General features: G+C 38.0%; 1 protein-coding gene across 1 annotated transcript in view; it reads right to left on the bottom strand.

Annotated features, from left to right (window-relative positions):
* LOC126759666 (uncharacterized) overlaps nt 1–24118 on the bottom strand; it is a 55102-nt gene that overhangs the window by 16370 nt on the left and 14614 nt on the right. The window contains exon 2 of the mRNA XM_050474650.1: nt 9516–9769. Coding sequence (XP_050330607.1) covers nt 9645–9767 — 123 coding nt within the window. The 5' untranslated portion in view covers nt 9768–9769 and the 3' untranslated portion in view covers nt 9516–9644. The remainder of the gene's footprint in view (nt 1–9515; nt 9770–24118) is intronic.

Below are 24118 nucleotides of genomic sequence, written 5' to 3'. Positions count from 1 at the left end.
GTCCTCTCAACATGGCGCTGAACCCCAGTTACACTGTGAATACAGTAAAACACGGTGGCGGATCTGTTATGGTTGGTTTGGGGAGCCTTTTCCTCTCGTGGTGTTGGCCCAATTGTGCGTGTTCAATATAAAAACATTCTGGAGAATGTAATGGAACCATGTTCCTTTGAGAATATGCCAGTCCATTACATTTTCCAGCACGATAATGACCCAAAACACACTTCAAGGTTAGTGAAAAGCTGGCTTTCGGATAAAAATATTAATGTTTTGGATTGGCCTCCGCAAAGTCCTGATCTCAACCCAATTGAAAACTTATGGCAATTGTGAAACGAGATCTTAGGGACATAAAACCGCAAAATACTGACGAATTGTTTCAAATGGTTCAACAAAGTTGGAACAGCATATCAGTGCAAGCATGCCAACAATTAATCCGAAGTTTATCGCGAAGGCTAGACAACGTGGTTAAAAATAAAGGGTATCCAACAAAATACTAAAAAATTTAATCAATTTATTTAATTTTAAATAAATATTTTTAAGTTGTTTATCTAATTTTCTTAAAAATAGAATTAATGTTGTTGTTTTTATACCCTGAACAGGTTATATTAAGTTTGTCACGAAGTTTGTAACACCCAGAAGGAAGCGTCGGAGACCCTATAAAGTATACATATAAATGATCAGTATGTCGAGCTGAGTCGATTTAGCCATGTCCGTCTGTCTGTCTATCCGTCTGTCTGTATATATACGAACTAGTCCCTCAGTTTTTAAGATGTCATTTTGAAATTTTGCCAACGTCATTTCCTTTTCAAGAGGTTGCTCATTTGTCGGAACTGCCGATATCGGACCACTATAACATATGGCTGCCACACAAACTGAACGATCGGAATCAAGTTCTTGTAGGGAAAACTTTCACATTTGTCAAGATATATTCACGAAATTTGATATGGATTATTTTCTAAGGCAACAATGTAATCTCCGAAAAAATAGTTCAGATCGATTAACTATAGCATATAGCTGCCATACAAATTGAACACAGTTACTAACAGAAATGCACCTGTGAAGGGTATTAACCTTCGATGCAACCGAACGTTTTTTCCTGTTTTTATGTAAAACTCAAATAAAATTGTTACTTTGTTGATGCCAATTTACAGTTTTAATGTAGCAATCTAAATTTTTAAAATAAATTAAGAAAAGCAAAGTCGTTTCGAATTGTAAGACCACCACTGTATATATGTATGTATATCCTATATATTGTATATGTATATCTCCCACGTTATGTACTCAGTGACGTTCAGAAATGTCAAATAGGATAAAATTATTAAAATTCAAAATAATCTTCTAAAATCTGACTGCTGGTTCAATATGCAAATTTTAACAACAAATGCATTAAATTAGTATTGGTGTGTGTGTGTAAGTGCACAAAAGCTGAAGGTTGCTGAATTCCAACTATCAGACTGAATGTTTAAAGCATACAATAAATACTCATAAATTTATTATCTTTGCCTTTGCAGTTGTACTCGCGTACCTACTTTGTGCACATGTATGTATGTGCATGTATGTATGTATGCATATATGCATGTAAAAGCCGCAGCTTGTAACCGAACATGGCTGCCCACAATACATATATATACAAAAGAATATTATGACCAGAAATGAAGACCGGTAGTCGAGTTGTTGGCTCAGACACACATACAAGTACATGCCATACAAACAGAGAACGTGCTGTACGGCGTAGAGCGGGTCAGCAGCACAAAGCCACCTTGCCATGTGCTGCGTCGTGTGACCGACGTTCTGGAGTCATGTGCATGACACCTTTTGCCATGTGCCACATACAGCCATACATGCAGACAGTTACACACATTTGTCTTTTATTTACATAGTTTGTGTGTATGTGTGTGCGGACAGACGGTGTCATGTGCAAATCTACGACTGTCGCCTGTTCAACACTTAACTATTCTAATTACGAAATTCCGACGCTTGGCGTACGCACAAATGTTGTTGTTGTTTGTTTGTTTTTGTTATTATACACTGAAAGGAAACAGCAGGCATAGAAAGTGCCAACGACACCAACAGGACAAAGCACATGGTTACCTAGCGACCACACACATATAAATACATGTAGGCACATACACACACACACACAAAAAGAAACAGGAAAACTGCGGAGAGACTTATGCAAACTTTTAACTCAACAAAATGTGTTTGTAATAATAATAATAATAATATTTTTTGCACTTTCATTTTTATCCACCAAAGCAAGCAGATGTGCTGGCAGTCGTCTAACTACCGGCCAGTCGAACTCGCAGTCGCACTCACTTGGTCGCTGGGTACAAAACCAGCATTTTGCGCAAAAATGCAAATGCCACAAAGAGCAGAGCCACACGGGAGACCTGGAGCCAGCAATGTGCGAGAACGATGTGGAGTCGGGTGGCTGGTTGCTGCGCTCTTTGCTGTGTCTTTTTTGTACAATTTCCTTTGCTTTGTGCTGTGTGGATGCGTGTGTGTGTGTGTGTGTGTGTGAGTATGCAAGCAATTAAACTTTGACCGCAATTTTAATAGTAGAAAATGGGGAAAAACTTTGAGGCCATGTATTCATAATTTCTTCCACTCAAATTAGTACTTTTGTTTCATTTGTTGGCTTAAATAGATTTCCACAAAATTTATGCGTTCTGATGCAGGCGCTGGAAGACTGCAAGACTTCGTGGCTCTGGTCGGCAACAGACCACTGCATACATGGAAGTCTAACTTTTGGAAAGTAACGGTATAAGTAGAAGTTTTTGTAAAATAATTCTGCGGCAAATGCCGATACGAGGTCGGTTTGGTTAGCTAACACCCTTCGGTTACTCGAAATGATGCTTACAAGTGCAATACGACGGGGCGAAAAGTTAAAACATTTTGTCTCCAATTTTGGCTGCTAATAAAGTAGCAGTAGATGTCCTTCCTTCAAAAAGGTGTGCATTCACTCCGATAGCCGAGCGGTTATACTGGCTTTGAGCTAGCTGACTGTGCGCTCAAAAGTAGTTAAGCAGTTCATGACCTGAATAGCAATAGCTTCAACCTTTTTCCATATTATACTTGTTTAAGCGCCCGGCCCGGAGCAGAATCGATGGAAACTCAAAATGCCGATGAGCTTACTAGGGTTGTTTTTTTCATCCGATGTTTAGGAAATCGGTTTACAGATATCTTCTTGCGCTTTGACATTGGACCTTTGAACCTCCAAAGAGCTCAGCAAGCGATGGTTAATAACAAGATCCTTCTGAACCGTAAGAGGTCCTCCGATCTCTTAGCTAAATCAATCTCGCTGCAATAGTAGGTTCCTGACAGGACACTGGCTAGGACACTAGGTTCACATGCGGTGCGGCTAAATAAGAATGAAGGCGAGGTGGAAACATCTTGTCATTTTCTCCTCTATTGCCCGGCTTTTGTCAGTCTAAGATTGGAAAGACTCAGTGGACACACCTTTGATGAACCTGGTTTTGAATCTGATTTTGTCGTAAGCTTAAACTGCTTCTTTGATCTGAATAATCTATTTTAGGAGTTTTTACGTAGCACAAAGGATAAATAAAGTTGGCGCTGAAAGCGCGTCATGCTATACCTTTTTGGAAAGCTCATTTCACGCGCTAACACGTGTTTGAATGATTGTCGTTTCTTTTAAGTCGTTCGTGAGTTATAGCCTCGCAAACATGGAGCAAAATAAAGAGAAAATACGGCATATTTTACAGTACTACTACGATAAGGGCAAACATGCATCTCAAGCCGCCAATAAAATTTGTGCAGTTTATGGACCCGATACAGTTTCCATTTCCACCGCACAACGATGGTTTCAACGATTTCGTTCTGGTGTAGAGGTGGTCGAAGATGTGCCACGCTCCGGAAGGCCTGTCGTCGAAAATTGCGATAAAATCGCTGAATTGGTCGAAAGAGACCAGCATAGTAGCAGCCGTAGCATCGGTCAAGAGCTGGGCATGAGTCATCAAAAATTCATTTCAATTTCAATAAAAAAAAAAAATCAATAAAAATACCGCACGACTTTTTTGACAACCCAATATTTGTAAGATCCAGTCGATATTTATTATATTACTCTTTGGCTCTAAAGGTCTTTGAGTTGTATAAAATCGAACTTATAGCACAAATAGGTGGAGCAGCTCCTTTAAATCTATGCTAGTAGTTTTGTGGCAGGCTATATTTAGGTACTCCCTTTGCATTATTGGTGTTAACTATTGCCTTGAACGAGTTTGTGAGTACATAGCAAATTTTTTCGTTAAGGATCATTCTCTCAGACAGCTGTGTGAAAGTTCAAGATTTCTTCGTCTTTCTAAAAATAGTCGAGATAAAGCTCCAGAGACTGGGACTCAATATTCGAAGGTTAAGCATATTTAGAACATCGATAAATTAAAAGAAAATTAAAAAATCGAAATCATTTCGAGTCAAAATAATTGATAAAAGCTCTCTTTAAACCTTGGAGACTGGCGGATCGAACAACCAATGATTTCACCACTTCCCACTTATTTGAACCATTTTCTTAAAATACATATTAATGAAAAATTGTTTGGGTGAAATTTTCCTTTATTTAGGTTTAGGATCATGGTTAACTAACTATGCATATTAAAGCGGGTCAATTTACATGGAACCAAAAAAACCGTTCTCTCATTCTAAACAACATTGCCTTAGAGACAATGGGTCTAAAACCGATTTCGAGCCAGCGATTTTTTAGGCGAAATTTTCTAAGAATTATAGAAATTTTTTATTCAATTTTTAATAATGTATATCCGAAAGATCGAACCACTATATCACTTATCTCCCATAGAAGCTATTATATAGATTTTTAAACTTCGCCAGTTCGAGAACGAATTTAGACCCATAGACCTTTGTTCAGAATGATCCGTAAAACATTGCCCACATACGCAATTTTATAGAAAAAAACGACCCTTCCAAATACACATATCCGCCTTAGTGAATGAAATATACTACTAGATAAATACATTTCTCTGTTCAAGTCACTGTCTTACTTATCAAACCGCCCTTTTAAGTATGTATGTATGTGTATCTCCAACGGTCAAATGAACTACGAAACTCAACATAGAAATTTCTGTGCTTCAAAATTACTTTGCATCGCTACAGTTGTTATTAAAATGTTCATAATTATCGCTCACAGTTTCGCAAATTTGTTCAACTGTGAAGCTTTAATTAAGCGTTGCAAATGTCATTATGAAATTAGGAAATCATTACAACTTTCAATAACAACCGTAGTAGCACTATGGCTAAGTTTAGTGAAAGCAAAAAATTAAATGCGAATAAAAATGAAATTAAATAATTAATAAAAAAACAGCATTTATAGCAACCGAATTCTTTTATTGAAATTATGGGTTAATTTTGTATTATCAAATTTTTTTTATAAAACAAACAATGGTAAAGATATTTTGAAAATATTAGATAGAAATAGGATGCTAATAACGAACAAGTGAGGAAGGGCTAAGCTCGGGCAAGAAAGAACGTCAGGACAATACTTTAAGGTGCAAAACGTCAACCAGACGATCTGAATCGAAGCAATTATATATTACTTATACACTGACCGACATATTTAACAAAAGGTTTATTAGAAAAACGAAAGTCATTATACGTATGTAGTATTTATATGGGAGTTAGGGGTAGTAACGACCCGTTTTAACAATTTTGCCAGTAACACACACTATTACTTAACACGCAACATATTAATAAAATGTTCCCCGAGATTCATTAAGGTATCTCACACACCATCACCAATCATATAGAGTAATGTCACCCGGATATCATACGTTCATTATATTTATAACTTATTGTTAGGCTTTTAAAACAAAAAGCAGATTCAATAAATAAAAATATATTGCAAAAAAAAAAATTATATTGGGGATAGATCAAGATTTTCGCCAAATTTTTATCCATTTCAAGCACAAATTCAAACTGTTATCAGTAGTATACGCTATCTCATTTTCATTTGGATAACTCACACACATATGGGCCGATATATGCGGTACAAAGTCACCCCAAAATTGGAAAATGTACCTAGGGGCTTGAACAGCTTTGATTGGATTTAGAAAATTTTTGGACATAAAGTGGCATACTTTAAAGCCATTATTCGAGCAAAGTTTTATCCCATTATAATGGGTTGTCAAAAAAGTTTTGCGGTATTTCCGCTAGTTGGCGCTGAAAGTTCTAGTTTTATTCGTCGCATCGGGTCATGCTATACCTGCTATACCTTTTTGGAAAGCTCATTTCACGCGCTAACACGTGTTTGATTGATTGTCGTTTCTTTTAAGTCGTTCGTGAGTTATAACGTCGCAAACATGGAGCAAAATAAAGAGAAAATACGGCATATTTTACAGTACTAGTACGATAAAGGCAAAAATGCATCTCAAGCCGCCAATAAAATTTGTGCAGTTTATGGACCCGATACGGTTTCCATTTCCACCGCACAACGATGGTTTCAACGTTTTCGTTCTGGTGTAGAGGTGGTCGAAGATGCGCCACGCTGCGGAAGGCCTGTCGTCGAAAATTGCGATAAAATCGCTGAATTGGTCGAAAGAGACCGGCATAGTAGAAAAAATAAAAAAAAATAAAAAAAAAAAAAAAAATAAAATAAAAATAAATAAGATTCAATAAAAAAAACACCGCAAGACTTTTTTGACAACCTAATATAAGTTTCGATGAAGTAGGGCTGATTGTAGTCCGATTGCGCGCAGTGACATAGGAATGTAAGAAGAATGCCAAGGACTGAATTTAGTAAATTTTACCTATAAGTAGCAGTGCCACGCCCATTGTTCAGGTTTTGTTTAGCCCACACCTAACCCTTGCTAATGGCGTTTTGTGGGCGTGGGCATGGTCCGATTATGCTAGGCTACGAACCCCGCCTTACATTTTTGCCAAGGAACACGTGTACCTAGTTTCATCAAGATATCCCAAATTTTACTTAAGGGGTTACATGGATTTGATCTTATTAAATTCTACAAAACATCTAGAATATTGTCCTACATGATCCGAGTAATAGTTTCGGAGATACAGCCTTGAGAACTTGTGCGCTCGAGGCTAGCTAGGCTAAGTGCGCCGTCTTTAAACGCGTTTTTCTCGAATCTTTGAACTCGGTTGGCAAGATTACTCGAGAACTACTCAACCGATCTTCATGAAGTTTACCACAGGTCTTTGAGATACAATTCTTAAAGACGTGGGCTTGATGAAGTTTACCACAGATCTTTGAGATACAATTCTTAAAGACTTGGGCCTTTCACATAAGTTTTCATTTTTTTGTAAAAATCCAATTTATAGTTTTTTTTCCTTTCGTCCAAGTAGAACACGTATTCTTTACTTTCACGTCGCAATGGCCGAGTTTAAAATATTTGTTTCCAAAAATTTCAGAATTTCTTTGTTAATAGGGTATATTCGTAACAGTAAATAGTTCTGATAAAATATTTAACTTTTTATATGAGAAAAAAATTGTTGAAAAAAGGCTGTAACCCCTTAAGTGTCAGCTTGCGCTGAGGAACGGACGGTAAATAGACCCTAGACCCCTTGAATGTAAAAGAACTTAACCAGATCAAGGTATTTTAAAGCTGATCTGCAAATATCGATAAGGCACTACTCGGAAGTTTTTATTTGCGTTAATACATAATCGTCAGAAATGTAGTACACCGCAAAAAATTCGGTTGACACGTTGTCTGATTCATTCATAACTGATTCATCATCAAAATCGGACAACAAAGGGAACACAAAATTTTCGAATAGATGACTTACAAACGGAGAAAATCGTATTTATGGTTTAAATTCCAAATAAAATTGCGGAAATCACGATGCAAAAAACAAGAAATAACATTAACTTCGGTTACACCGAAGCTGTAATACCCTTCACAAATGGAAGAGAATTTTTACAAGCACTTGATTTACATTGATTTCAGTTTGTATGGCAGTTATATGCTATCGAAGGTACCGACAAATGGGCAGCTTCTTGGGGAGAATAACCTTGTGAAAAATTTCAGATCGATTTCTCAATGGACAGATGGACATTGCTAAATTGACTCAGGTCGTCATCCTGATTAGTTATATTGGGTAGTCGAAAAAGTATTTTCGTATTTTGTCAATTAATGTCGTTGCAGTCGTATATCTGCAGTGCTACCAATCACATTGTGTCATACAATATAGTGTTGGAAAGCTGAGGTTTTAAGCTTTATTTAATTAATTTTTAATTTTAAATTTAAAAAATTAAATTCCGGGGAAGTTTGTATAAAAAAGGGAAGAACGCCACGATTTAATAACAAATATTTTAACTAAAAAGGTGTTGTTCCTTAACTTTTAGAGAAACAAATTTCGAGTTATTATTTATTTTAACATATAACGGTACACAAAATTTCAGTCTAATATCTCTGAGATTTATGTTTGGTTATTTTTACCTTTAGCAGATAAAAAATAACAGACGGTTCTAGTTACATGGCCTATCGTTGGATGGATGGAAGACTACCGTGCTACTGGTAAAGGGCTTAGATCCACTAGCAAGTCCGAAAAACTCCCTTAAATAAACTTTTTTTTAGAGGAGGTATTTCATTTCATTATTATTATTTTATATTTTCAAAGTTTAACTATTCAAGAATATGTGTACAAGAGGATTTTTCAAAATTCAAATTATTTTCGGAGATATAGGCATTTTTCTGACCCGGCATCCAAACTAATTCGGCCGGAACTAATCGAACAAAAGACTTTACGCGAAACTTTAAACGCGTTTTTCTCAAAACTGACTTTTTCGGAACGATACCCACGATTTCTCAGGTTCTACTGGACCGATTTACTTGATATTTTTAGAGTCTTCTTTATAGGCTTGTCTATGGTTGGAACTAGCCCCATCCCTAAATTTTTATTTTTATTATTAAAATTCGAAATAGTCAGAAAAAGTGATCCAAAAAAACTTTTTTTTTCAGGAAGTCGCCATTTTGTGAAACAATTTTTTCCCACTTTTCCGTAGTTCCGGCCATTGCGACATTATTCTAGATTAATAATATTTTTTTTTTGGGTTTCAGATAACTAGGAGGGTTGAAATCATGGGTTTGGTTGAATTTTTTAGTTTTTAATTTTTTTCTGTACTCTTCTAAAATTAACAAATAACTAATAAAAACAAGGATAGTAAAAATATTAATTGCCTTTTTTACGACACTTTAAAAATTACCTGAAATTCATGCTGCTAGACCAGAATACCCCCTCAATTGAGCTCAACTCACTTCGCTCAATTTTTCCACAATATCATCACTTTCTCTACTTATTAGAATACAATTAAATTTTCCTGAACGGTAAAGTACCAATTTGCCGAGGTATTACACGGAGTGCCTGCCACTCTTTTAAGCTTAAACTAACGGTAAATGTCAAAATAGCACGTGATTTTGAGTAAAATAAATTGATTACGTGAGCGAACTGTTTAATGTGCAGAGCATATTTAGTTTTTAAACAAAACTTTGCACCTCAAACAACAAAGCGAGAAAACAAAAACAAATTTGGCTACTCACTTTTTGTTAGACTGGAGCTTATTTGTGCTTTATCAGCTTCCACCAGCAGTTAGGCACGGCTAGAATACACTTTATTTTTTCACTTATATTTGTTATTGTTATTGTTGTTGTTGTTGTATGTAGTTTGTGTCAGTTGTTGACAAACAATTCCCAGCCGAAAAACTTAATTAATTGAAATGCCAAATAGACTGGAACCAGTGTCAGCAGCACGTACATATAGTAGGTCCAACTTTCGGTAATATTTTCCATCATCACTGTAAACAAACGAAGGGAAAAACCTGTTAAATAATGGCTACATAAACATGCATACATACATACACACAAACAAAAATATTGAGAGGTGAGGATGGGCGGACGTGGGTTTAAAGCCGCTGCAGCGGAGTTACGCAACGCAGGTAGGCACACACACTGATAACGGAAAACATATACATATATCTATAGTTATATATGTATGTATATGTACTCATGCTTCTACCGTTGCTTATAATCAGCGCGAGTACGTATGAAATATTATGCAATTTGGTGTGGGCTGAAAAGAACTATGAAGTACTGTTGGCGAGAAGGATAAAAATTGTGCTAAAGTACTTTTAATTAAATGTAAATGGTAGCTGCGTGTAAACGTGTCTACGTGTGTATGTATGTGTGTGTGCTTATTTGCACGTGGTAGTATGTGGGTAAATCGCCGCCTGTAAAGCTCAAAGGCTAAAGCGCACGGCTGGTCGGGAAACGAGTTGCGGCGGTGGGGCTTGACTGCTTGCTCGCAATAAAAGTACTGCACGCGGAGATAGGATTAAAACATAAATAAAATGTGGAAAAGGGAAAACACCGATTATACCGTATATACAATTATATACACACACAGGTGCCAGCTTATATACATATGTATTTATGTATAGCTTTGTATGCTTGCGCGTTACATACAAATACATTTAATGACGTTCGCGATGAAGAAAAGAGGTAAGCGACAGGTGCAACGCTTTTTATTATTATTTTTATACCCACGCAACATGCTACGTAGGGTATAACAGTTTTGTGAAGCTGACAGTAGTTAATACAGTACAGCATAAAGGCTAAAACTATCGACTTAAAATCGATAAAAGTGAAGAGTTGACTTGATTTCGTAGTGACGGCCTGTCTTGTCTATCCATTCCGCTCGTAAGGTTCTTCTTCTTCTTTATTGGTGTATTACTCGGTTATAGAGTTTACAACAGCGCGCCAGTCGTTCTTCCTTTTCGCTGCTTGGCATCAATTGGAGATTCCAAGCGAAGCCAGGTCCTTCTCCACCTAGTCTTTCCAACGGAGTGGAGATCTTCCTCTTCAGCGGATACTGGGTCTAATACTCCCAGAGCTGGAGCGTTTTCATCCATTAGGACGACATGACCTAGCCAGCGTAGTCGATGTCTTTTAATTTGCAGACCTACGTCAATGTCGTCGCATATCTCATACAGCTCATCGTTGCATGGACTGCGGTATTCGCCGTTGCCAATGCACAAAGGACCATAAATCTTCCGCAGAACGTTTCTCTCGCAAACTCCTAACATTGACTCCTTAGATGTTGTCATCATCCATCTCTCTGCACAATGTAGCTCTGTCGCAACAAAATCTGTACATACTAGAATGAAGGCCCAAAGCGTCTTCATGAGATCACCCACACTTTTTTTATTCGGTCAAGAACTACTAACTACTTAAAAGTATTTGCAACAACAACAACAAATCTTACGTAGTAGGCCGACCTATAGATCACAAAAGATTGGATTATCAGCTCTGGAACCATAGACTTTTGTTTGGAATCCCACAAATCACAAACTACATGAGTAAACTCACCAAATGTAAATCTGATAAATCTAAAAATATAAAAAAAGATCAGATACCACCTACTTCCCATAGAACGACCTTTTGAATCCCTTCACCAGTGTCAAGAATAAATGAAATCGGTCTACATCTCGTCTTCAAACACATTTATTGCTCACAATTAACTACACGAAGGACGAAGCCATGTGTAGAAGCTCACGCAAGTGAGGAAAGTTCTCTAAACGCCATTCACTTGGTTGATGTTCTCAGAAGCGTAAAGGCTGAGATTAGCGCAATCCAAGAAGCGCAATGGACTGAGACCTTGTGGCATTTACAACAGTAGCCATATAAAGGCCACTTCGTCACCGAATCCTGGCATTCACGGCGATGGATGAAAGTCTTTTTTTTGCTTTTTGGACTTAAGATAATTTTAGCAAACAAATCATCCCCACCGTGATACCCTTTTTTTCTGAGGTCCTCCTGGAGATCAGTTGCGGGATCAAGTGAATTCAAAATTAATCGCCGATTATCAAAGTATTTTAAATTATTTCCTCTATCCCCAGATTACAAAAAATATGAACCAAGAATGCCATCAGCATGGAAACTATTGCATATCAGACATTTTTTTCGATTAAAAAGAGCCAGGTGAGTCTCCCGATGTACTTATTGAGAATCTGAGTCCGTTCCGGTTACATGGATCAGACTGTCGCGGGAACGGTCGAAATGCTCTTCAAAATTATCGCTCAGAAACTAAACCTTAGAACTGTGCCCAAAAAATAAGGTGACATTGTATTTATTTTGAAAATTCTTTATTTATTCTTCCAAATCAATTTCATCCCCTTCAATGTAATCTCCTCCCGATGCAATGCACTTACATATGCCAACGGATTTTCCAATCTTCGAAACACTGGTTGTAGTCACCTTCCGGGATGGCCTTCAGTTCCGTCTTCGCTACGGCTTGAATTTCCTCTATCGTATAAAAACTATGTCCCCGGAGCGGTCTTTTGAGCTTGGTGAACAACCAGAAGTCGCACGGCGGCAGATCAGGTTGATAGGGTGGTTGCGGAACGATATGGGTTGAGTATTTGGCGAAATGATCACGAATTACGAGGGCAGTATGGGATGGTGCATTGTCGTGGTGTAAAAACCAAGAATTGTCTTTCCACAATTCCGGCCTTTTTAGGCGGATAGCGTTACGCAAACGACGCATAACGTTCAAATAATATTCCTTCTTGACTGTTTGACCGGTTGGAAGGAATTCATAATGCACAACACCACGATAATCGAAGAAAACAGTCAACATGACCTTGATTTTTGAGCGACTTTGGCGCGATTTTTTTGGTCTCGGCTCTCTTTTGGCACGATATTCGCTTGATTGATCGGTTGTTTCGGGGTCGTCAGCATAAATCCAAGTCTCATCGCCAGTCATAATGCGTTTCATGACATCCTGGTAGTCGGAAAGCATCGTTTCACACACTTCAACGCGACGCCTTTTTTCCAAAAAAATTCAATGTTTTCGGTACCAGTCGAGATTTGACGCGCTTGAGGCCCAAAACATCCTTCAAAATGGTATTGGAGCCTTTCGATACGCCAACTTTATCAGCAAGGTCTCTAATTGTTAATCGACGGTTTTTCAACACTAAATCTTTAATTTGTTGAACGTGGGCTTCGTCGGTTGAGGTTGATGGTCGCCCTGGACGCTCTTCGTTTTCGACACGTTCACGGCCGGCTTGGATCTCACTATACCACTTGTAAACATTTTTTTTAGACATAACCTCATCATCAAAGGCTTTCTGCACCATCCTCAACGTATCCGCAGCAGAAAATTGATTCCGTAAACAAAATTTAATGCAAATTCTTTGCTCAACAAATTTCGACATCGCAAAAAACGAAAAACTCACTTTTAGCAGCTCACAAAAGGACACGCATCTCAAACACTAATAAATATTTTGACATGAAATTTGACATAAATGCGACTGATAATACTACCAACCTAGAAAAAAAAAAATAATTCTCCAAATCCTTCGACGCGCGCAGTTTAAAATCAAATGTCACCTTATTTTTTGGGTAGTAGTAAATGTTCATAAGATTTTAATATTGTTTCGGTGTAACCTCTGCATGACAATTTGTCAAAATATTTACTTTGACAGTTGATTTGACAGCTATCACTCCGCGAAACCAAAAAAAAACACCCTATATTTTACCCTTTATCTTCCTAAAACTTCCGGGAGTATTCCACCTCTGGTTCCACACGAACTTCGGCTTACTGGATTTTACGTTTTTATTTACGGTAATTTTCCACAATTTTCCACGGCATTAGTGAAGCGCTGCTACTGCTCACTACTGCTCACAACTTTGTGCATACATTGTTAAGCTAGCAAATTATAATAGGTGTAGCCAGCAGTTAAAGTAACCACAACAACAACAGCAACACAAAGCGGGACATCAACAGCAGGAGCAGCAGCAGCGACAGACATAAAATGTGCAATAAACTCCGCAAAAAAAAAAAAAAAATCACGTATTTATGTATTTACTTAGCAAACAAACGCAGCAGATAATCTCTTTTTACATCCGACCAACCCAAATGAGAATGGCCAACCATCAAACGCCCACGAAAACGAAACAGCGCGTCGGTGAAACTGACAGCGGGTCACAATTTTATCTGCATACGCGATTGTGACCGCTTACAGTAGTGTTCCAAAAAATGGCAGCACATAAGTTGACGTCATCTATGACCCACCTTCCATACGGAGACGAGTTGATTATCGGACAAACCAACATTTGAAAGAGATAATCTTCAAAAAATAAATGCCAAAGAATGTTCTTTCGAATGATAATAAACATTCCCCACTAAATTTGAAGTTCCTGTGTTTTTTCTTAAAAAAAATAGAGAACCTCGAAATGGATAACTTTATAATGTACGGGGAACCTTCAAGTCTTTTTCGAGCAACAGATGATTTTCAATATCAGAAATATACTCGGATATTTCAGAATGCTTGTAGATTAAACTTTTTTCTGTAAAAGTAGAGATTTTGACTAGGCCGGACCTGTAAACCCTTAATTCCTCGACTAGTGTACTTTGTCATCTGACTTTTAAATGATATTTTTGTTGAGCCAAGTCAAGTGATACCAACCTAAACCCAAAGAATATTCTTTCGACTCAGCTTATATCATTATTAGTATTACGCTAGAAGGAAACGTGGATGCCTATACATATTCATAACCAATTTTTAGCTGGAACGTAAGATCGTGCCCCATATTCAGTTGGAGCTCCGAACATCAGAAATTATAATACAAGAAGGATGTTTGATCAAACTTACCTTTTATGACAGCTTCTTATTATGTAGAAGAGCATATCTTAGGTAAGCTTAGCTGATCCCTCAACATGGCGGGGATTCACACATAGGCTGTTTGTACCATACAGTCCTCTTCAAAGCCAGACGGAAAAAAACTGCTGTAGTGTTGGCAAAAAACGCCCTGAATCTATCAAAAATCTGCGTAAGTCTTTGTTTCTATTACCCTGGTTATAAGGACCCTGCACAACTGCTGGTAGTTGACCAGCTTGTTGAATTGAACTGAGACCCAACAGTCCAGTAGTGTACCACAAAATTCCAGCGGAGCTCCTGCTCATTCCCAGTAATTGAGACTGCAGTATCTGTTCTGGCAAGCTCATCAGCCTTACAGTTTCCTGCACCTTCCACCGCTGTGACCAAGTATCGAAACCAGTATAATCATAAAGTAACTTGGGTGTATTTAACACACAGAAGAAAATGTCGAGGATGGCACCATGAATAGAAGTTCACGCAAGTTAGGAAAGTTCTCCGAGTGCCATTCACTTGGGAGTGGCCAGAAACGATTTTTTTTTTACACATGGCTGAAGCAGCTCATGACTTTCGGTCTTAGACCAAGTATCCTTTGGGTTGCCAGAGAACATTCCGTTTGAAGGCGAGCTAAAGTGAGAAGGCGAATCATCCCTCCCTATGGTTGTGCGCTTGTTTTGGGACCCACCACGTAAAAAACACCCCCAATGAAAATATCAAAACAGTCTCGGATGAGAGCCCCACTTTTGAGAACGACCACTGTCCTCGTAAGAGTAAAAGCTGACATCACAGCCATACAAAAACTGCGATGGACGGGACAAGGACTGAGACGAGTAGGTCCTTGTGGCATTTACTAAAGTGGCCATATAAAGGAGCGGCTGATCGACTTCGCTGATCCCCGAAATATGGTTATCTGTAGTAATAGATTCCAGCTTAGGAAAAATTATCGGGCAACCTGGCTGTTTTCGTATCGAGAAACCACCAACCAGATCGATCATGTTGTGATAGAGGGAAGACACGTCCCCAATGTTTTAGACATGCGAACGCTCCGAGGTACTAGTATAGACTTGGACCACTATCTTGTTGCAGCGAAGAAACGCACGTTAACAAACACAAGGAAGGTTCGACGTGGAGACCCCTTTAATTTTCGGATATGCCCGCCAAAAATGAAAGAAAAAACATTTTCCAGCCTCAAATATAATTATTAACCAAAATGTACCCAAATATATGTAAGTAATACAACTCAATTAACTTTTTCAATTTGTTTTAACACAAGTGTAGACAACCAAATCGCACATACATATATCCACACAAACGTATGTACCATTGAAGGTAAATACAGTTTAACGGTGGAAAATGAATTCAGTTAATGACCACCAACGAATTCCGCACGTTTATCCAACAGATGTTGCATGCAACAGCAGCGGCAGCAGTTAACTTTGTACAGCTGTTGTTAGACGCGTTGGCTTTTATTTAACTAGCACACCTATTTGCCGCTGCAAAGCGCTTCTATTTATGTACATACATACATAAATGCATATGTAGCTGCAGGTTTTAGCCCTTTCTTTACAAAGTACGAAGCGATTTGCATATACATATACATATTTACACTTGCAGAATGGCGATGCAAATACAAGATATTTATATATAGCTATATATGTAGTATATATATACATACATATGTACACTCGACGTACACGCGAACATAGCTCAGCTAGTTTAGTTGCGTTTAATCCACGTAAATGCAGCGCAAGTGTGCACCATTACCTTCGCGAGGTATTAAGCTACAACAGCAATTTCATCGTAAATAACATTTGCTCGACAAATACAAATGCAGTCACACATACATACATACATGCAGATACAAAGCCAAAACTGGTAGAGTAAAAATAAGTAAGGCTTTTATAAATAGCAGTTTCTACACTTGATGAGCTCAACTTCCCACATGCAAAATGCACAAAATATTATTTTAAAAAATATTTAGCATAATTTTAGGCGTTTGAAAAATATTTGCATCGCTGGCTCGAAAAAATACTATTTAAATTGGCTTTAATATCGGTAACGATTCAAATGGCTTCTACTTCGTTGTTATGAAAATACATATCTACAATTCAGTGTAGCTTAAGAATCAAGAATAATATTAAAATTTTTATTTCTTCGATAATTATAAATATAATAATTATGATAAATATATATTTAATAAGCTCGTGTATACATTCAATTCGATCGGTCCGACCGTTTCGGAGGAGTTTTCGAGGATCAAGGATCAAGGTCTGGGAGCCCTTAAATAGTCCAGTCTCGAACGGAGCTTACGGATACCTGGCGCCCTCCATAATAAAATAGCCTTACTTGCCGAAAAAACCTGAAAAAGTTACTAATAATAGCCTCAAACAGAGCAGCGTTTACAAAAGACTCGAGAAGGGCTAGTGGACTGGCAGGAGCGAAGCTTGGTCAGGGTACAAAAGCGAGCTGGCTCCAGAAAGGCAACAGCTCCGGAGGCATTCGGTACCAAACGCTGTGGTCAAACCTAGACGTTAAGGTTTAGAAAGCAGCTACAACACTTTATACGTGTAAAAATATGATATACCCCAGAGGGGAGTAACGCCTCGAGTGGGTCGGTTCGACTTAGCAGTTGTAGGGACGAATATGTCTTACGGCATATTGGTATGGTGGCAAATAACAGAGAAGAAATACGCGGTAAAACATTTGAAAAGCGGATAAAGAGCAGGCAGTATCTGTATTAGAGAAGCTTTAAGAACAACGCCAACAGACTTGATTTATAAGCACATGACAGCGAAGTCAGCTATTAGGCAGAGAGAATCATCCCTATTAGTCGCTAGCAACAAGGGAAATTCTATGATTCATAAAAACTAGAAAACAAAGTAGGAGGTGGTGTATTCTCGTCATAACTAGATACCAAAATCACCTTCCGTCTACCAGACCAAAGCAGTGTCTTCCAAGGTCTGACAAGGGGTGTGGTCAGAACATAAAATATTCAGACGGAAAACAATACAGCGAGGTGACTTTAGTCGTGATTTCATTGTAAATGTCAAACAAACTTGTTTTTTTTCAATTTTTTCATGGCCCACACAGAACCAGAAAAACCAAGACGCCAGTTCAAATGGACCAGTCCGAGTCAGATTTGATCAGATGATGTATATTTCCAAGTACTCTTAATTCGGCAGCTTTTCACACAATTATTTGGGAAATATATTTTGTCGCTAGAACAACAACAAAATTCAGCTAAAAACTGGCAACTCGTTAAGGTTCCCAAAAACATTTCCACACACTTTAGCTAGATCTTGCTACAATGCGCTAACTTATGAGGGGATATTGCATGCACAGCTAGTGTCTACTTTCTAGAGCTCGGAGTAAAATCCGACATTCGTGTGGAAAACGGTGGAGATTACCCATCACAGGAATTGGAATGTGTGCTTAGCTTCTTCAAAGTCAGAGACTTTCGTACTTCTTTAAAAATTATAACATATCACATGAAAGAATATGCATAACTCAGCCATTCAACTTGCTGAGAAACTAAGCCCCATACTTTGAATAAATATTCATTATTATATTCGCCTTGACATACAAATTTACGCTCGCTCTTCCAAGCTTAATTTGCAACATCATCATTATTGCCGAGATAATTATTTTATTGCTTCATTACATTATCATTACAACAAACTGCACTCTCAGCTGGATATTTTATTAAAAAAGTAGAGACACACGCACAAACTACGTACACATCCACAACTGTGGTCGCAAACCCCACAAGCGGTTCTAGTGGACCAACACCAACCAGCAAGAGCCAACGCCAGCACCAGTGCCATCGCCTGTAATGACAGTTTGAACGGTGGTAACATCAACAGTAGCTCGGGCAGCGACTAAAGCTTCATTGCTTCATCGCTTTCATGCTGACATTTTTAAGGCCATTAAAGCTAGTCGGGCTAGTGAGCGAACGAACGAGCCAACGACCAAGGCAGCCGCCACCGAGCGCGGGCGTTAACGCTGTTGACCGACCGGAGCGGAGCATTGAAGCAATCAGCATCAGCAGCAGATTTGCTTCAACATCCATATGTTGCAAATGTAACGAATATGTCACACAAACAAACACCCACACACACACACTAACATCTACACTTATGGTATATGTATGTGTGAGTATGCCACATACGCACACAAGTGCACTCACAGCGTCCTCGCCACTTGCCATCACATCCAGCTTAGCCGCATATCCTTGCATAGCCACATAGCCTTCAACTGCAGGCGTCCACACACACATGCAGCTACAACACCCACACATATACAGACATAAAATATCCCGAAATGCATATATGCACATTCACTTTGACGCTCAACACATATGCACGCCCACTCACACACAGACAGCCGGCGTGGTGTAACCATCAAGCATCCAAACGAATAATGGCTGACAGATTTTAAGGTTCACTGCAGGAAACCAAAAAGGAAAATTCAATTATTTCACGTTAAATTGCAACTTAAAAACGAAATGAGTTAATTGCACAAAAGTGTTTACCGTGTTGTGTTGGCATGGCTTGGCTTGGCTTGGCTTGCCGTCGCTCGCCTTGCTTTGGTTTGTTGCCACTGTCCGTCCGCTTGGTTTGCCGGTTCGTTGGGCGGTCTGTTGATTGCTTTAAGGGATTTCAGTAATTTTAAATACTCACTCACTACACATATTCACATACATACAGACAAACATATGCAGTTATGTGCATATAAATGGGCTTATATCTCCTACCAAGTTTTTCTGTCCATTGTCTGATTCCTGTTTTCGATTGTATGTGAGTGTGTGTGTGTGTATAACTTCATTTCTGTAACTGCAATTACGGTTCTTCTGGTTTGTGGCTTATTGTTGTTATTGTGCTTTTCGAACTGTGAGAATTTTTGTAGCTCATAGCTGAAGGATATTATTTGGTTGGGATTTTCCAAGTGAGAGTTAGGAACATAGACTTCTCAAAGAAAAAATCATAATAACAATAATTGGTGAAAGCAAATGGACCAAGTGTTTATTACTACATACAGGAGCAAAATCCGATAACATGCATACAGTTGATATCTTCTACTTTTCTAATTCGGAGAATTTAACGAATTTATCCACAAAGCATTGATTAAAATGTACACCGGAAACCACAACTGTGCGTTCCACAGCTAAGTGGGTTACTGGAGACTATTGTTTATTGGTAAATGTGAGAATCATTTTTTGAGATATCGATCTGAGAATTTACACACGTCTGTATTATTATAGCGGGGGTTTCAATAAAAGCGTTACAAAATTTTTTTTTAAATAAAACACAAACCGTTTGGGATATCAATGGAATTCTTTATTCCTGTGCAAGTACATTCGATTCGATTCGTTTTCAAGCATAAATCGACCGTTACTGCTGCAATTTCACGTTCGATATTCGTACGGAGTTCATCAATCGTCGCTGGCTTGTTGGAATGAACCATAGACTTGACGTAGCCCCTCAAGATATAGTCTATCGGCGTCAAATCGCACAACCGAGGCGGTCAATTGACTGGGCCATTTCGTGAGATAACACGTTCACCAAACTTGGTTTTCAATAAATCGATGTTTGACATTCGCTGTGTGGCTTGTGGATCCATCCTGTTAGAACCACATATTGACCAAGTCTATATCATCCAATTCGGGAAAAAAATATGCGGTTATCATTAAGCGGTAGCGATTCCCATTCACAGTAACGTGCGGGTCTTAATCATTACGGAAGAAGTACGACCCAATGACGCCGCTGACCCATAAACCACACCAAACCGTAATTTTTTAGGGATGCAATGATTTTGCCTGAACAATAAGGCATATTTTGCTTATTGAAGAAGCTATTCATCTAGAAATGAGCCTCATCGCTGAAGATGATTTTTCAATGAAAATCCGGATCATCTTCAAGTTGTTGCTCGGCCCAAATCACGAACATACGACGATTCTGGTGGTCAACGGCTTCAGTTCTTACTGCAATTTGATCTTGTAAGGATGTAGGTCAAGATCTTTTTGCAAAGTTCGCCACAACGACGACACAGATATGCGGAACGCGCGGACGCATTCCGACTGTAGCATATGGTGAAGCTAGCTTGGACAAAAGCAACGATTATCGGTGGTACAAAATATTCGCAGAGCGTCGAGAAGATGAGAAGGATTAATGAGGAGAACAAAAGAGAATTGGCCAATCGTGTCCAAAGGGTCCTACGGTAAATAAAAAATAATTACGTGTAAGCTATGCGTCAGTTGCGCGAAGCAAACAGCCAGAAACGCCCGGATTTGCGGAAGAACCAAAATTGGCTTTAGCTTCATGATAACGCTTCTACTATAAACAAAATATTGCGTTGTCCCCAGTGCTGTGAATAGTGAAAGATGATGATTCGAATCGCGTATGAGCCCGAAAATAAAAAAGGTGTATGGTGTTTCAAGATCGAATATCGAACACTTCAGAGCAATGTTTTTCGATACCTACAGAGGCGATTGATGCGTTCAGAACACATGTTTCGGAGATACCTCAATGCTCATCTCAGTGACAGAAGTGTTTCGACAATTGTTTCAAACGCATGCAAAAGTGTATAGATCTTAAAGGAGAATAATTTGAAAAAAAAATACAAAGATTTTCGATTATTAATATTCTTTTTTTTTGTTTTTTGACGAAGGACTTGCTCATTCTATTTACGACAATTCTCTGAAGGATTTACAGGTAAATAGAGTTATTTTGTCGAAGGGATACCACCGTATATAAAATATGACTAATTTAGGTTTTATATAATCACAAGTTTGTGTGAGACTCCATTATTTTCCAATCGAGTCACCTCTGGACTTCAAAAAGTTTGCTTTCAGATAAGTTTTCTCTAGTTGGGTTAGTAAAACATTTAGAACCTTGAACAGTCTAAAATACGTTGTTTTACTAATGATTTAGTTTTATCAATAACACAAGCCTACGAGTGGTACAAAGCATTCAAAGTCGAAAGATCGTTGAAGACATGGCTCGTTCTGGACGACCATCGACATCTTCAACTGGTGAAAATATTTCAAAAGTGAAAGATATGGTGCTTGAAAATCGTCAGACAAGTATTATAGAGCTCGACATCTCTCGCCAGTAAAGCTGACCTTTTTCAAAAAGAGTACCGTAAACAAGTCTCTTTAGGCATGCTTGATCGTGCGAATTCCGATCCTTACAGTCATGGAGAGCATTATAATTGCCGATGAGACATGGGTTTATGAATTTGACATGCAAATAAGTCAACAATCATCGGAATGGAACCCGTTAAAAGAAAGAGATAAAAAAATCGCTGAAGGAACTGGAGGCAATCCCAAAAAGTGTTAATGAAAAGTGTTTCGAGAACTGGAAAAATCTTTTACATTTATATATAATCTCTGGTGGGGATTACTTTGAAGGCGACAAAATAAATATTGATAAATATTTAAATATTTAGCGTTTTATTTACAATTTCCGGGTACTTTTTTGACACAATGTATGAAACAATCCAACTAGTCTCGTTAAACTGTCTTTTTTCGCTCTGTATTCCAAGCATTTCTATACTGATATATGAGTTGTCTCTCTTTTCTTTGTACCATTATAATAAAACCATTAGGTGAGAAAAACTATAACACTTTAGACACGTGTAGCGAGAGTATGCAACATTTTTATACCCTGAACAGGGTATTTTAAGTTTGTCACGAAGTTTGTAACATCCAGAAGGGAGCGTCGGAGACCCTATAAAGTATATATATAAATGATCAGTATGTCGAGCTGAGTCGATTTAGCCTTGTCCGTCTGTCTGTCTGTCCGTCTGTCCTGTATGTATATATACGAACTAGTCCCTCAGTTTTTAAGATATCGTTTTGAAATTTTGCAAACGTCATTTTCTCTTCAAGAAGCTGCTCATTTGTCGGAACGGCCGATATCGGACCACTATAACATATAGCTGACATACAAACTGAACGATCGGAATCAAGTTCTTATATGGAAAACTTTCACATTTGCCAATGTATCTTCACCAAATTCGGTATAGATTATTTTCTAAGGCAACAATGTTATCTCCGAAGAAATTGTTCAGATCGGTTAACTATAGCATATAGCTACCATTCAAACTGAACGATCGGAATCAAATGCTGGTATGGAAAACTTTTGCATTTGACAAGATATATTTACGAAATTTAGTATAAATTATTTTCTAAGGCACCAATGTAATCTGTGAAGGGTATATTAGCTTCGGTGCAGCCGAAGTTAACGTTTTTTCTTGTTTTTTTTTTTTTAATTTTCTATTTCACAGATAACATTGTTAAGCTTCGTTAAGTTATTTAGTTAACGAGTTTAAAGCAGTAAAATTTCTAATGCGAAATTTTACGATTTACAAGCAATGGAAAAATATTCTGTGGTTAAATTTGTAATTTCGCAAGCAAATTGCACTGTGAAAAGCGAATATTTTCCAGGGCCTACAACAGACGAACGGGAGGTTTTTTTTTAGACAACAACAACGACAACCGATGGCTTTATCAAAACAGGGTACCCAAAACGGAATCATTAATCCAACATAAAATGTGCAGCTGTATGCGTAATGGATGTAAACTCCGCAAAAAGCAAAGCCAACCAAAAAGAGACTCTTCGAAGACTTTTCAATAGAAGACAGAGCGGAACGTTGCAACTCAGTGGCCTGCAGCTTAACTTGACTTGCCAAGTGTTTACTGCATTTTTAATTATCCACTTTGCATCCAACCGATAGAGTTGGGCAAGAGTAGCATAAAATGCTGCCGAAACGAAACTGAAGGGTAGGAAACGAAAGGAAAGGATGACAAATTTTCAACGCGTATGCAAACACATTTAGCTCATTGTATGAACGCTGACGAAAATTATTTGACTTGGCCAACTTTTTGTCGCTAAGGAAGCAGAAGGAACACAAACACAAAATACAACAAAAAAAATGGCGATTGAAAAATAAAGTTACGGCGCGGGTGGGGAGTGGGTGGTAAGAAGGACAAGCAAAAAGCCAGGCAATTAATAAAAAATGGAAAAATGGCGATTCATTAAGAATTTCATGGCGACGGTGAGATTAAATATTTGCCGAACGTCAAATTGAAAAATGGAGTAGAAGATCTAAGAGACTTTTAAAAATGATGATAACAAAAAACAAAAAGAAACACAGCGGGAGACATCAAAAAGTGTAGATAATAAGGCTTGAAGGACGCTAAAAGAGCTAATGGTAATTATACATTAACGATACGGATGTAGCGAGATTAAAGATAATTTTAAATACGATAAAAAAAGCATGAAAATTTTGAAAATATTAAAAACATTAGATAAAAGCTGATTTCGGCTAAGCGAAAAATTAGTAACAGGAAATTCATTATTTTTCCAATAATGGCCTTAGTAGTCTGTATCTCAGGTGGTATATGTAAGTGTAAACGGGTTACGCTGTATGGCGTTAGAAAGATAACATTTCATACTAAAAAATTCCGATCGCTGTACTTAGTAGTTT

This window comes from Bactrocera neohumeralis, chromosome 5, assembly GCF_024586455.1.
Source record: "Bactrocera neohumeralis isolate Rockhampton chromosome 5, APGP_CSIRO_Bneo_wtdbg2-racon-allhic-juicebox.fasta_v2, whole genome shotgun sequence".
Lineage (NCBI taxonomy): Eukaryota > Metazoa > Arthropoda > Insecta > Diptera > Tephritidae > Bactrocera > Bactrocera neohumeralis.
This window is presented reverse-complemented; position numbering and strand designations above follow the sequence as displayed.